Raw genomic sequence first — 14809 nt, forward strand, 5'->3', positions numbered from 1 at the left:
GTCCAGGACCCAGCCACAGAGAACAGTTTTGATCCGTAGTAATCCAAACGGGGTCTAAAACACTGTCTGCGTGCGGGCAAGTGCAAGTGCTTTTTATATGGAGACCAGCAAGGGCATGTAGGGCACCCGAACATAAAGACACCCTTTCCCTATACATGAATACCTCTCTCCCTCTCCCTCCCTTTCTCCCTCTCTCCCTCTCTCCCTCTCTCTCTCTTTCCCCTCCCGCCAACGCTGAATCTGTTGCTCTTTGATGACATGGAGCAGTCCCAGTCTTTATTTGGACAGTTGTTTCACTCGGATATGAACAGCCGCCCAGCCTAAAAGAGACCCCTGCCCCACTGTCCCAGTTTTGCTGCCTAGTGACAGAGAAGTTGAGCCTTGGCACTCTTTCTTGTGTGTGAGTTTGTGTGCATGCGTGCTGATACCCATGAAAAGAGACAGAGGGCCAGCATGGAACTGAAGCTCTGGGGGCACTCGGGAGTATGCTGGGGGTATCCTGGCTAATGTAACTGCTGAGTCGCCCCTGGGCCTATGTACACCACATCGCGGTCATATTTACATTAGCCTAGCTTCAGCAACACCTCAGCGTGGCTAGGCTTTTCCCATACTTTCCCAATGTTTACATTACTCCCAAGGTTTAGCGTGATCCAAGCCAGGAGCCTTCTCCACAGCTCGCTCAATTTCAAATTCAAATATGCTCCATCAGCATAACCGCAAAGAAGCGTACACTGAAAAAACAATAATTTGCCTATACTGTTCACGTTCTTGATAATTGTATGCAAAAAAAAAGGGAGATTCTGCTACATTTGTCATTAAACTACGTTCCATTAGCTTTCTCAATGTTCTTTTAACCCTGGCTTTGATAGCTGTTATATAATAAATGCAATTCATTTTCAGGTTTACCACCATTTGATTAAGTTGTAAGGGAGTGTGTTACAACTTTGTTAACAGTTCGGTAATGTTGCAGAACTGACTGCACTGTTAAATTCAGCCACAATGTCAAATGACTTCTCACTCCTAACAGCAGGACATGTCTTATCATAATCACTGAATTCTAAAGACATAATTACATGGCTGCCACTAATAAGAATGAACAAGAACAATAATCATTCTGTTTCATTCATCTTTCATCAGTGGGCAACTCGTTTTCTGCGGAAACCGTCAGTAATGGGAGAAAACGTAAATAATACAGTGTGTGGCAGCCTGACCAGGAGATAAGAGTTATTTTTATGTCACCAGAGCAGTGATAGGAATACGCCACACCCCAGGGGGGAGGGGGGATGACAACATTTGTCACCTCGCCTTCTGACAGAAAACCCGCTGCCAGCCAATCATCCGACACCCCAGGAAAGCAAAGCAAACAGCGGGCAGGGGTCCTTATCGCACTCACCACATCACCTCCCCCATTTACACCCCAGACAGGCAGCCATGTAGCCACCTCTTCACTCATCAGGCGACACCGATCAGAGGAGCTCTCAGTCCAAACACACACCAGCCTTCAGCCGGGCCCCGTCCAAGTCAGCGCACTTGCCTACTGTTGAGTACACTTGCTGAGTACACTGCTACACTACTTGTTAAGTAGGTGACTTAACTTAATGTAGTGCACTTAGAATCCCTGGATGATATAGCTACTTATTTCCAGGTTATCAAAGTTTTTGTACATTAGAAGTCACATCACATGCATTTCAATGGCAGTACTGCTGTAGTTCACCTGCCAAATAAATACTCAATAGTAGTAATAAGCTTTATAAGTTTGCACTGTACGTAGAATGTCACTCCCATGACACAATGTCACAAGATATAGAAATAGGTTATTTTTTTAGACTGCGCCGTAGCCTGCCATGGTCAATTCACACTGCCTGAAAATGCAGCTCAATGAATCAGCTCCTCTGGATGGTTTTGTGGGTCCGTGGAGCGTATTTAACATGGAAAATGTCCCACCTGTCTGTCTGCGGAGAGCTCCAGTTCCCCTTTACTGGAGGCGAAGCTGTCATCATCATCATCCTCGTCAGAGCTGTCCCCCACTTCCTCTTCCTCCCCGGAGAGCCGAACACACGAGCAGTCGCTCCGCTCCACACACACCCTGCAGGAAAACAGGAAGTTGTGTTCACACCATCCATAGGAAAACCAGCTGGAGAGCTAACACTTATATACACACACATGCACATGCAGACACTCTCACAACAACACATATAAATGTATTCTCACATACTGTTTAGTGAACAGCACAAGTCCCTTTAAGTAGTAAGACTAATTTCATTCAAAAACACACAGGCTGACTCCTCTATAAACCAAAGATTCATTCATATACTGTAGCACAGATGCAATATTGCAATCCCTCCTCTCATTTGCCCCATTTAATTAGCATAACATAACACCAAGAACAGGCCGTTAAGCCCAACAATGCCCGCCATTTCTCTACCACAAATAGTGTGGGGAAAGCAGAAAGAGGTTTAAACAATACCATATTGTTTTTACCTTGACAGATTTAGCGGTGGGCATATTTCCTTTGGGAAAATAGAAAGGCAGCACATATTTTTATTGCCATATTCTTAGCTCTCTCCCATTAACAAAGAGCGTCTTTATTGTTTCTTCTAACGCGGAATAATAAGACACTCGAGTACTGGCACTTTGGAAGTCAGAGGCCAGGAGGAAATCCTGTTAAAATCTACTCTTCTGAAGAGAGCAATATCACTGGAAAGCTCTGTCTCACAGGACAAGCCCTGGCTAATGTGCAACATTCACATAACCTCCTAGCAAGTCATTTCTGTCCCCTGTAAGTGTGTCTGTCATAATCTCAAAAACCATATATTTGACTATCCAATAAGAATAAATGTTTCTGAAAACATTTTCATTCATTACACATAAAATTTTAATATTTAAACTTTGTTTCTGCAGTTAATGGCAGCTAATGCCTGCCAACAATATTATAGCGTAACAGGAACAGTTGGAGAGGTGTGGGGAAAGGTGGAAGACAGAATAAGTAACTAACACTAACACTGAGTAACTAAAACTAAAATAAGCCCTTCCCAAAGCGCTGGAGTAAAACAGCTGGTTGAGACTGTACTCTGGGGCACAGTCTCCCTGCTTACGGACACACACTCCCTGTCGGGCTCTCTCTGCACCGCAGCGTGCCCCAATCTGCCACAGTTGCATTTCTGGTCCGTGGCTGACGCCCCAAGACCGCAGCGCGAGAGAACCGTGGAACGCGACGCAAAATAACCGCTCGTCTAAAAGCACAGCGGGGATTTAAATGCGTCCCGTTCTGAAGAAGACCTTGTGATCTAAATATTAAGCTAACCGCCCGCATGCTACAATAAATCTCATGATTTGTTTTTGGAGCACTGATTGAGTGTGTGACCCTGCTGAAAAAATAGCTCAAGCTAGGTTTTGAACTGGTAGCTGGTTGACCAGTTCAGACCAGCTCTCAGCTCAACACTGTTTAGCTGGTTGACGAGTTCAGACCAGATCCCAGCTTGACATGGTTTGACCAGCTCAAGCTCTGTTTTGAAGCAGCTGGTAGCTACGAGCACTAAATGGTTGACTAAGTAATACCCAGCTAGAGCAGCTTTATGACCAGCTTGGCCAGCTCAGTTTTCGAGTTGGTCAAGCTGGCATTGCTGGATTTTCCATCTTTCCATCTGTGCTTCTATGTTCCTGGGTTCCTTGCGCAAGTTTTTTGGTGTGCCTCTTCTCATCCACACAAGCTGGTCATCTCTAGTTTTGAGGAAAGCTTAAAAGTCTGTTCCTTTATACAAAAAAACCCCAACAGTGTAATTAACATGAACAGCAAGTAAATCCCATAATGCAATGATTTAGGGGCTCAGAGAGTACTTGTTAAAAATCAGGATATTTTGTCTAATGAAATTATAGGTCTGAGGTCTGAGTGCACAAATTGAGTCACATGAACCTGCCTGTGTCTGCAGGTGCTAATCAAGGAAGCCAGACTTCAGTGCGTCTCTAGGGGATTTTCAAAAGGCAAGTCGTGATGTTTATACAGTGTTTCAGGATTTCCTATGAGGAGAGGAGTATGAGAAACTGATCACTGATCTTTTATTTGCTAAATCACACACAATGCACACCACAACTTCATGCAGCATCTTAACGGTAATAAAACTGGGAGTAAACCTGTTTTAAGTTTCCTCACAGAAGTATGTGAAATCAGCAGAGGAACTATAAGTCCAATATCTATGATTATGCCATTATTTTAACAAAGACAGTGACCTTTGATACATACTGTGTTTTTAATATTTATGCCTTGTAACCCAACATGTTAAAATCATTTAACCAATCGATGTATTTGTTCAAGGACTGGGACCCTTATCTTCTACCCATACTGTATATTGCACACACTGTAAAGAGTTCCCCACCTTTAAACCTCCATTCCCTCTATATGATTTGTGTCACTTCCATATTACCCATACCATACATGGATATTCAGGGCTGCAGTGATTTATTAGACAGTGCCTTTGTGTGTGGATACAAATGTTCTCCGCTCGTAGTACTACTCCCAACATCTGTTATCTCCTTTCCTATGGGTCTCCTCTTCTGTCCTGGACCCAGCCTTTCAAAATACCCAGAGAAGTTACAGCAGCAATAAATCAAGCCATATAGAACCGAGAGCACGCTTTACTTCCCTGTGACTGATTGTAGTTGTTATTCACGTAAAATCGTGTGATTCCCACATACAAATGAGGTATATCAACAACAGATGTGCAGCTTCATTCTGCTGTAGGTCAGTGAGGCTGCTGAGGTGCAGATATCCAGAATCCAGGGGTGAGCCCTGTGGCATTGGTCAAATCCAGACCGTGCCATCTTCAGCTGTGTCTGGAAATGTCGTAGTGTCACTCGGTTTTGTGTTTCAGTAGGAATGGTACTGATGGGGGGTACCATTCCTACCGGTCTCATTGCTCATAGACACCCCGGCACCTCTTCAAACAGTATGAAAAATGAGGGAAATTAAGGTCACAGCTGACCCTCAGACATGTGGGCCGATGCTGTTATGAACCTCCTGCTATATGATGCAACATCCTTTCCTCCACCAAATATGTGGAAGAGGAATCTGATATGAGTATATCATATGCGTTCTGTTTCAGAATACATTGAACTCAAATACACTCTAGAAAACGAATGTTAATGTACAGCCTAGCTCGAGGAATGATCTCTACACACCAGGGAATACACATGGTTCCTATTCAAACGGATCTCGAGGACATGTTCAGATTGCCTTTGACAGTAAAAAGGTTTCCTGTTTGTTCGACTCACACAAGAAACAGTGCACAGTCGCTGCGGCAAATCTGTATAGCATCTGTAGTGGAGGACATATTCCTCAAAACACTGCTAAAACAATACATGGCCTACTTTGCAAACTGACCGTGACAAAGAAGAAAGCAAGTCATCTATCCGTGTGGATCTGAATAGGGAGAGAGCCAAATCCAGGGCTGACACTTGAGCAGACAGGCAGATCCTGGCTGGCTGGCAGCTTTCGGTGCAGGAACAATGGGGCAACTCAGGGTTTTACCTGCAAACTCAAACCTGCATCTGAGCACTGCCTGTATCTGACCACTGCCTGCATCTGAGCACTGCAATACCAGCAGCAAAGACCTAATATAAAGGAGTAATATGAGCTGAATTACAAGCTTTGTTAGCATCAGACGTCATACTGTGAATGTGATGAAAGAGAAAGGTGGTGGATCCAGGCCAACTGTCTACAATGCAGCAGCTCTGGTGTTCAACACTGAGTCTGGGATATGGCTACGATACTGGACTCAGAACCCGATCCAGCAGAGGCTTGAGAAATGTTCAGGTAATTTATAACCAACAGCAGAAGGTTGACATTAAGATGTGGTCGTATTCATTAGCCAAGCATTTAGAGCCAAAATACAGCCCAGCTGCATTAAAAAGGTCAGGGTGTAAAGTTCTTAATGACCAAAATCAACACAGCACCAAACTTTCAGGATAAACTAGTTATAAAGTACAATGAACTGCAAACTTTTAAGAACAGACAGCACAAACTGATATTAACCAAATTGTATTTCCGAGTAAACAAACCAGACCATAGACAGTATCTATTGACCATGGGGAATGCCATGCAATGAACTGCCACAAATACATCCCTCTACCTACCTCCTCACACTATAAATTAGGCCCATGGCACCCTTTGAATGTAAACATATAGTTATTATGTTAGACTTGGCATAGTGCTGGATACAAGTCGGAGTGCAGGCAATAGAAGATCATCATGACAGTTTGTGGGTGCCAGGGCTATGAACCACAGGAACAGCACACTGAGAGGACCCCTCCAGTTCCTGGAAATGCACACCCTTCTTGCTTGGTTTTGCTAAATTTGACCTGTAGGTGCTTCCAGAATCTTTCTAATGTTATTAATAATAGACAATGGCTCTGCTCTGTCCTGCATGAATTCTTATGACTTTTCTTTGGCACATGGACAATTATGTTAAAGAACTCACAGGGTTTCCTGTGGGTGTTTTACTCACACATGTAAGTTCTTTCAGTGCAAGAAAAAAATTCACATTACATTTTCACTGCAATCACAAAGTGCAATTATGCTATAAGACTACATATTTGAATATCTTGAGAACCGTTTCATTGATTTCTTTGTCTTATCTCATATCTGCAAACTTAAAGAAATGAAGCATGTCATGTATTTTTGTCTCCTTTTTATACCGTATGAGTGCGATATGACTCAGCTTTTTTCATACCACTTTGTGGTTTCCTGATGATCCTTTTTTCAGACCAAAGTAAGTATAGCTTGCACACTGGGTCTATGTTATTTGCCACTAAGGTGAAATGGTGCTTCTTTCTTTACCATCATTACCACAGAGCTCTATTTCAGACTGTCTGAAGAAAAGGGCTGGGGAACATGTTCATACGACTGGGATGAGAAGCATGCGCTGAACAGCGCTTTAAGACCGCCGAGACATTATTTCCTGAAAGAATGATCACCACTAGTCTGCACTTACATCTAGTCTTGGTGTAAAATCATTTGAAATTGGACTATATTTGGGCATGTCAACAACTTGCCGATGGGCAAATAGAAATGCCTCAGAGCTCCGACACTATATCACTTTGGTTCCACAGGTAGTTTTGGGGAGGATGTAGGATGGCTGGGCAGGTCCTGAGTAAGCACTAATGGCTACTTTTTGCTATGTAGGATTCACCAAATGCTCTTCCAATATTTTTATGGGCATGTCAAATGACATGGTTAATAAGTAGAATGTGCATCAACTTATGGTAAATATCAAATATTCCCCAGAAAAAAAAAATTGTGTTGCTCTCTCTGAAATGAAAGCATTGCCCACCTGTTGATATCTACCACTGGTATGCAGTGTCATACAGAGTGTACCTCAAGGCAGGGATGGCAGGGCATTACCTATAATGCCAAAATAGTCATGGAGAAGAGTTCAGTTTAAATATTCAGATAAGCATTGGAAAAGAGACAGATGTATGGAGAAATATGAAGAAAAACGGACAGAAATGCTTGGCATTGTGCCCCCCCCGCCCCAGTTAAAATTCACCAGCTTTGCTTTATTCAAACATTTCCTGCCCGAGGCCACTGAAAATAACCCACAGGAAAAAGGTCTAACCGAGCGCTCGATGAATGCCCCTTTCATCGCCTGCACTCTCTGCTCCGTTCGTCAACATGCAGCTTACCGCTGTGGTCAAGTACAGGGATTTGGCTACAAGGCAACATGAGCTGTCCAGGCTTTGGGGAACCTCTGAAAGGCTGTCCAAGGCCTGGCAGTCATACTCTGCTAGTTTCATTTTCTAAGCAAAACTGTGTTATGACAAATATGCAACCCTGGCAGAAAATATATTTAAGCTTCACCTCCATGCAGATGACAATTCCATAGGTATATCTCCAGAGGACCAGGCATAGTCAGTAAAAGACAGTTTGCATAGTATCAGTTGAACTTACGCAGCACGACTATACTGTAAATCTCAAGAGCATATTGCTTTAACTTCCTCTTTGTATATACAAGTATCTTGTATTTTTTTCCGCAGTACTAAATACCTACAACAGGGTTTTAGAAGGCTATGTGGAATATTTTAGCAGTTATCGACACTTTACACCACGGGGTTAGTATTTGGCTGGATGTACTTCGCTCGTACCAGGAATCCAGACACACTAAGCTATTGAAAACATGGTAAACTGTTACACAAGCACTAATCCTGGGTTTGATGTTTGGATACCCCTTGGCTTCTGCTAGTAGAATTTAACACTGTAATTGCTTAGTGAATGCATAATACATTTAATTAACAACTTGAGGAGAACACTACCCTGGAAATCTTCTGACAACACCTTGAAAGAATGTTGGCTTTCATGTTCTTATAACTGAAGACAACAAGAAAACCTGACAGTCTGTACACTTCAACATTAGAGAAGCGCTGAAGATCTGCCACACACAGACAAACTCTTGAATAGAAACATCAAAGCCAATGACAAACTAAATAAATAACATGTTTCAAATTCAACAGCTGCCACTGATATTCCTGACAGTGTGCTGAATAAAGTATTGTTCTGGAAAATTCCTCCCACATAGTAATTAGCTTACGGTAAAAACCTAGCTGTTGTACTCCTCCCATCTCTCCTACACTCCTGCCCTGGGGGTATAGCAGTCCATTCCAGCAACATCATACACCCCACACCATGACCATGAGCATCATTATCTACACAGACTGGGAAACCACAGACTCAAATCTACTGCAAATGCATGCACTCTCTGGACGTTGTGCTGCAGAACACACCTTCCCTCAACTATAGTCATGAAACTAAAATGAGCTTCCACTCACACAACATGCTGGTCATAGTTTCCTTAAAGTCTTGCAGACAGAAGAGACATCACAATGAGCAGCTGAGTTAGACACCTGAATTTGACAAGGGCACATGATTTACAATGAATGCCATTACCTCTTGTGGCCCTTGCAATGCTGCTCGTTTGAGACGTAGTTTTCACGAGACATGTATGGCTCCTGTTCCTCGTAGACATCCTCATCGCCATCTTCCATGCTGGAGGAGTTCTGCCAGCTCAGATAGGCCGGCCGGTGTGTCAGTGCCCCTGTGGCATTGAGGAAGGGCAGGTTCATATACTCAGGGATTTCTTCATAGAATGGAATGTTCTCATATTCCACAGCGGTCTCAACCCCAATACCAAATTCTTGGTCATCCACACTCGGATCCAAGCTGACCTGTGGACACAACGGTTTGTGATCATCCGACAAAGTACTACTGGGAGATTTGTTTTGGCCATTTGGCAAGGGACCCTGTTGGTTAGTGATAGCACTGCTTTCCAAGTCTTCTTCAGTCCATTCGCTGTCTGTAGACTTCTCCATTTCCACGGCGGTGCAGTCCAGAGACTGGGTGCCCTTGGCCAGCAGCTTAGGTAACATTTTCATGGAGAGCTTCAGTTCCAGAAGCTTCCGGAAAGACCTTCTTTTATGGCCGCTGGCCTGCTCTAGGTCTGCCGAGGAGAAGGATTTCGCCCTCTTTGTTTCATGACCTGATCTGGGCGGCTTGCTGTGCGTGTCGCCGTTGCGGCCATTTCTGGAAGCTTGTTTTCCACAAAAAGCCACGAAAGTCCGAGGCAACCTCCGTGACGGTTTTTCCACCAGGGGTACCGCAGGTTCACTCGTCACCTCCTCGCTCTCATTGAGGGAGTCACCAAGCTCGTCTACGGGAGAACGGTCCTCCTGTGGAGGCGAATGAGGGTCTCCCCCACTGCTCTCCGCTCTCTCCGAAACCTCCTCAGACAGCTCCTTCCTCAACATACCCGACGCAGGCAAACTGTGCCTCTGTGGCTTCTTTGGGGCCACCTTCGGTGACCTCTCCTCTGTCGAAGCTGCCCTGGCTTCCATCGAGAGCAGGCTGCAACCGTGCTTGATGGGTTTTGGTAGAACCCTAGTGAGGGGGAATCTGGCAAAGTCACAGTACCCTCCTCCATCCTCCTCCAGAGTAACACAACCACCCAACCTGAGCTCGTCGTCTTCTACCTCCAGTGGCAGTTCTTCAGTAGACGAGGCAGGTATGTGGTAACGTTCGAGCAGAAGGGAGAGCTGCCGTGGAGGGGGAACAGGTGGACTCGGTTCCTCAACAGTATCAGCACCCTGGCAGGGTGGGAGCACTTCCTGGTTGGTGGATGGGTTTTTGGAATCCAATACACTCTGTGTGTGAACCAAAACCTTTGAGGACTGATACAGACTGTTTGAAACCAGCAATTCCTTTTCCTCAGCTATTTTGGAGGTTTCCTCCAGTGTGGTCATATCTGTACCATCCTGCCTCACTAGGACTAGTTTCTTGGATTTACGTGGAGTGGGAATTGGGAGGGGCTTCCTTGGGGCAGCAGGGACTGGGGACCCATGATACCACTCCCCAGATTCCCTGACTGCTATGTCACTGTCTGTGGAACTGGCAGAGCTCACAGTGGGCCCAGGTACTTCCTGCCATTGGCTCAAAATGGGAATGGAGTGATTACCGTTAGCGTCATCGCCTGATCTTTCAGAGCATGACTGCTTCCTAACAAAGCTCTCTGTATCTCCAACTGGGTTTAGGTTCAGATCCAGTGTATCAGCTTCATCATTCTCAACTAGGGGTTCTTCCAGAGGTTGGTGACTTTGGTAGTAATCAGTGGAAATTGCCTGGACCCAAACATCATTTAGTTTCTGCTCCAGAAAGCTGGCGTTGACAACTTGACTTCTGTTAATCCCCATTTCATCGTGCCCGTTCTCCATTTCGGACTGTATTCCGGGAACCGGCGAGATGTGTGATCCGGATGTTTCCGTTTCACCAGTCTGCCATGTTTCCAGATGTTCCACCAGTGGCTCAAACATGATTTCAGTTGTTTCACAGATCCCCATGTGTTGACAGTCTGAACAACTATCTTGGCTGCAGGCACAAGTTGGTATAATGTAGTCTGACCCTGGTTTGCTGAGCTCCACGTGCATTCCATTCTTAGAATTGAGCAGGCCCAGGTTTTCAGAACTGCCGTTTCGCTCCTCTGAACAGGTAAAAGTAACAGGTGTGGACTCAGCAACAGTTGCACATTTGGGAATACAAGGCTTTGGGGCAACAGTTGGTTTGGCCTTTTTCACTGCTGCTGGAGACGGGTGTGAGAAAACAATATCTGGTTTGGGGGCTACTGGGGGAGGAGTTGGCTTCTGAGTCTGATTAAGTTTGGGTTTAGGTGCCACCGGTGGCTTCTTCAGACCTGTAGGGACAGAGAAAAACATCAGTCAAAAGGCACTGTTTTTAATAAGAATCTTAATAAGACATCTCTAGCTTTCAAGTCTCAATTTAATAAGCAACATTTCAATTTGATTAGCTTTACTTTGGCAAGAAAAGCAGAGTGGTTCTGGAAGTTGCATCTGATTTGTGTATTCACTATCTTCAGTCATCAAGTGGTTAACTAGCTAGTAAAGGCAACTGAACTTGCAAATACATAGAAACTTTGCTCAACATTATGTTGATAATTAAATATTGTATGCTTGTTACATTGTGCTGTCTTGAATAAACAAGTTAAAGTAATATAATGCAGTAAATAAACAGACTTTCTTTTCAATAGTTAACGACAGTTAGTTTGTCTGCAATCAACAGCTGTTCTGGGGAAAAAACCTGCTGAATACATGGCTAGCACCTTGGAAAATGAATGCTTAGGATACTGCTCACAAAGAATAACAAAATCTACAAAAAAAGAAAAAGGGTTCAGAAGGACAAGTATGTGTCATGTGTCCTTGGGAAAACATTATGCTCATTAAGTTTCCCTGTTTTCTTTTTTTTTTTTTTTTCTACTCAATTCTGTTTAAACTCTATTTAATACAAGTCTGGTCTGGTGGACTAAAAGTAAACAATCAGAAGTCTAGACTTTGCCTCAGAAAACTAGGAAGCATTTTAATGATAAATGTGTGTTTATTGAGTAATTACAACACCAGTGTTATGGCGCAAGTTTTCAAGTGCTGAAAATGCTCTTCTGAAGTAATCCCCAAAACACGTTCAGCCTCTTACATAAGTACATCTAAAAAAGAACAGAAACAGCAGATCACATGCAATACATGAATAACCCCACATAGCCTATAATAATTTTCACTTATTTCCACCCTGTGTTTCTATTTTCTTTACATTCAAATATTTACATGAGATCTTAAAATAAATCTGGCCCCATCATTTGGGAAGGTTTCCTTGTATAAGAAAAAAAATGCTGAGCCAATGTATTATCTCTTGTATTATACATTAAAAACTAAGACAGCTATATGGTGCTGTTTCCCAAGCCTACAACTGAAACAATCCTGGCACTGCACATCAACCAACAGATCACAGCAACCCATCGACACACAGAATCATAACCAGAATAAGAGCATCCTGAAAAATGTAACTTTTACAGACTCAGGAAAGGTCCTTTTTTGATATTACAGAATGACAAGGTGGTGGTAGGACCATGTCTCGAGTTTCCAGAATAAGAGCATCCTGAAAAATGTAACTTTTACAGACTCAGGAAAGGTCCTTTTTTGATATTACAGAATGACAAGGTGGTGGTAGGACCATGTCTCGAGTTTCCATGGGTTTCGACTGTCAAATTGACATGAACATTTTGTGGACCAGTGAAGAATGTATTAGAACGTAGGCAGGGCTTTGAAATAACATGCTCACTGAGAGCATGAGCATGTGTCATTTGTGTTGACAAAACGTTCAATATCCCCACACTTGAACACAGCTCACCGGGGAGCTTGCACAGCTGTTAGATTCTCAGAAGAGGCACTCAATAAGAACTGGAGTAGCAGTCTTTGATGTGATGACATCATACTATCAATGTCACCCACAAAAACGTTTCTCATCAACAGTCACAATGGGAAATATAATTGGACAACATAATGTAACCATATGTTTCTGCTTGTGTGTAACGGTATACGTGTGTATAATAATAGACGTTAGAATTATATGAAATATTCACACATATATATGTATGCAGTCAAATACACAACATTCTTGGATGAAATTACTAGAAGCACTTTCATCTATATAGCCTATTGCACCACCCCAGATTAAACCAAATAGCTACAGCGTGTATTTCTATCTTCAAATTCATAAGGATGGTACAACAAGGAGTTGTTCTTGTCTAACACGGTTCTGAATTGCTGGTATATTTTGAGAAACGGATATGATCCAAGGGGATTTGGGGAAGACGACAGAGAAATAAAGGTATTCTATTCAGCGTGTGACTACAGTCCAGATGATTCCTGTGTTAGTAGACATAGGGTAATAGTTTACATGCTCCCTTTCATTATTTATGCTCCCTTCTCATTTTTCCAAAGTAATTGCACACCTGAAACAGTAAAGTGTGGTCCGAAATGTAGTTTTACCCTTTGAAATGTTCAATTGCTCACAGTAATTTACAAATCCTGCAGATTAAGATGTTTAGAATTAGTTTATGGAATAATTGTATTCAATAAAATACTAAATGTGCATGCCCTTTCATCCGTCTTTTTTCACCTGGGAAAAAAAAACGAACTGTGCATTTAAGTCACGATCTACAGTTGGCTACCAACGTTTCAAACGTGGTTCTAACAAAGAAACAGTGGCCGGTGTCTCATTCTGTCCGATCAAAGCACAAAGGAAGAGCTTCAAGCCCAATTTGCTTCCCTACTGAAGCTCCGTTGCTAACCCTGACACGGGCTACTTTTATGCGATCACGAATGTACAGTCATTGAATAGTGTGTGTAGGTAATTTAATTATCGTCAATTTCTGAGATAGTAAGAACACGATATGTAACTTAGTCCAATAACTATGGTCTGAGTATCCTCCATTGCGTATATTCAGCTTTGCCCATATGGAAGAAAATGGGTTTCCAAGCAATGTGTCAATAAAGTGGCAAAGAACCACGCGTACAGAAAACAATAATCAGCTAAAATCTGTCTGAACATGCGCCCTCAGGGATCAAGTATCTTGATTGTCTTTGCAATCCCCCCCCAAAAGGTACACTTCGAAACAGCTGGTAAAATGGGGGAAAGATGAAAAAACACAATTTATCTCAAATATCTGAAATACAGTAAACGACAGCATTGTGTATATAATTGATGACATGGCCGGGTATGAATGTTCCCATATATATCTTTTTATATATATATATATATTTTTTTTTTTTTCTTTTTTTAGTTTTTTGGGATTCAAGTTGTTGGAACCTCAAACTGAGATCTGTTATCAATGATTCGTAAAAGCAATTGACACAAAGCAAAACATTAGTTTGCTTATATCATATAGTTCGCTAATGTTTAAATATACAGTAAATAACCAAATACTAGCTACGTACATGTTCATATGAGTTATCCTGCATTTCCGCTTTACCAGGTAACCTTAAGTTACATGACTAAAGGACAGTTACAGCTAAACTGCATAATCAGCAATAACCATTCAAGAAACTACCTAACCTGTGCTCATGGTTCCCAAAAGTTGATCCTTAAATCCATTAACGACTTTCTTTCTGAGTGGTGGCGATAACTTCGTAGAACCTCTTTTTCATGATGCTCTGTCAGATGCAGAATCCACAAGACAATGGCACGTCCAAAACAATCGCGACAAATCCATCTCCTTTTCACTGAGAAAACAGGTAACACAAAAAATAGGTCACAAGTAGAAGGTATTCCTCAGCGACCTCGTATTTACTTTTCGCAGCTCACTTGCAGACCTCAGCGTTGCATCAATCTCAATTAGCCACTGAACATTTGCCTGGAGCTGAGAACTTTCGTACAACTTCCACTAGAGGTGCTTCACCACTGGCCCACTTGTAACATGAGCAC

The 14809-nt window shown here is 42.8% G+C and overlaps 1 protein-coding gene across 1 annotated transcript in view; it reads right to left on the reverse strand.

Moving 5' to 3' along the window:
* fgd6 (FYVE, RhoGEF and PH domain containing 6) overlaps positions 1-14761 on the reverse strand; it is a 30874-nt gene extending 16113 nt beyond the window's left edge. The window contains exons 1-3 of the mRNA XM_061251891.1: positions 14441-14761; positions 8936-11228; positions 1945-2086 (exon numbers count right to left, since the gene is read on the reverse strand). Of these exons, the coding sequence (XP_061107875.1) occupies positions 1945-2086; positions 8936-11228; positions 14441-14450 (2445 nt within the window). The 5' untranslated portion in view covers positions 14451-14761. The remainder of the gene's footprint in view (positions 1-1944; positions 2087-8935; positions 11229-14440) is intronic.
* Between the last annotated feature and the right edge of the window lie 48 nt (positions 14762-14809).

This window comes from Conger conger, chromosome 8, assembly GCF_963514075.1.
Source record: "Conger conger chromosome 8, fConCon1.1, whole genome shotgun sequence".
Classification (NCBI taxonomy): Eukaryota; Metazoa; Chordata; class Actinopteri; order Anguilliformes; family Congridae; genus Conger; species Conger conger.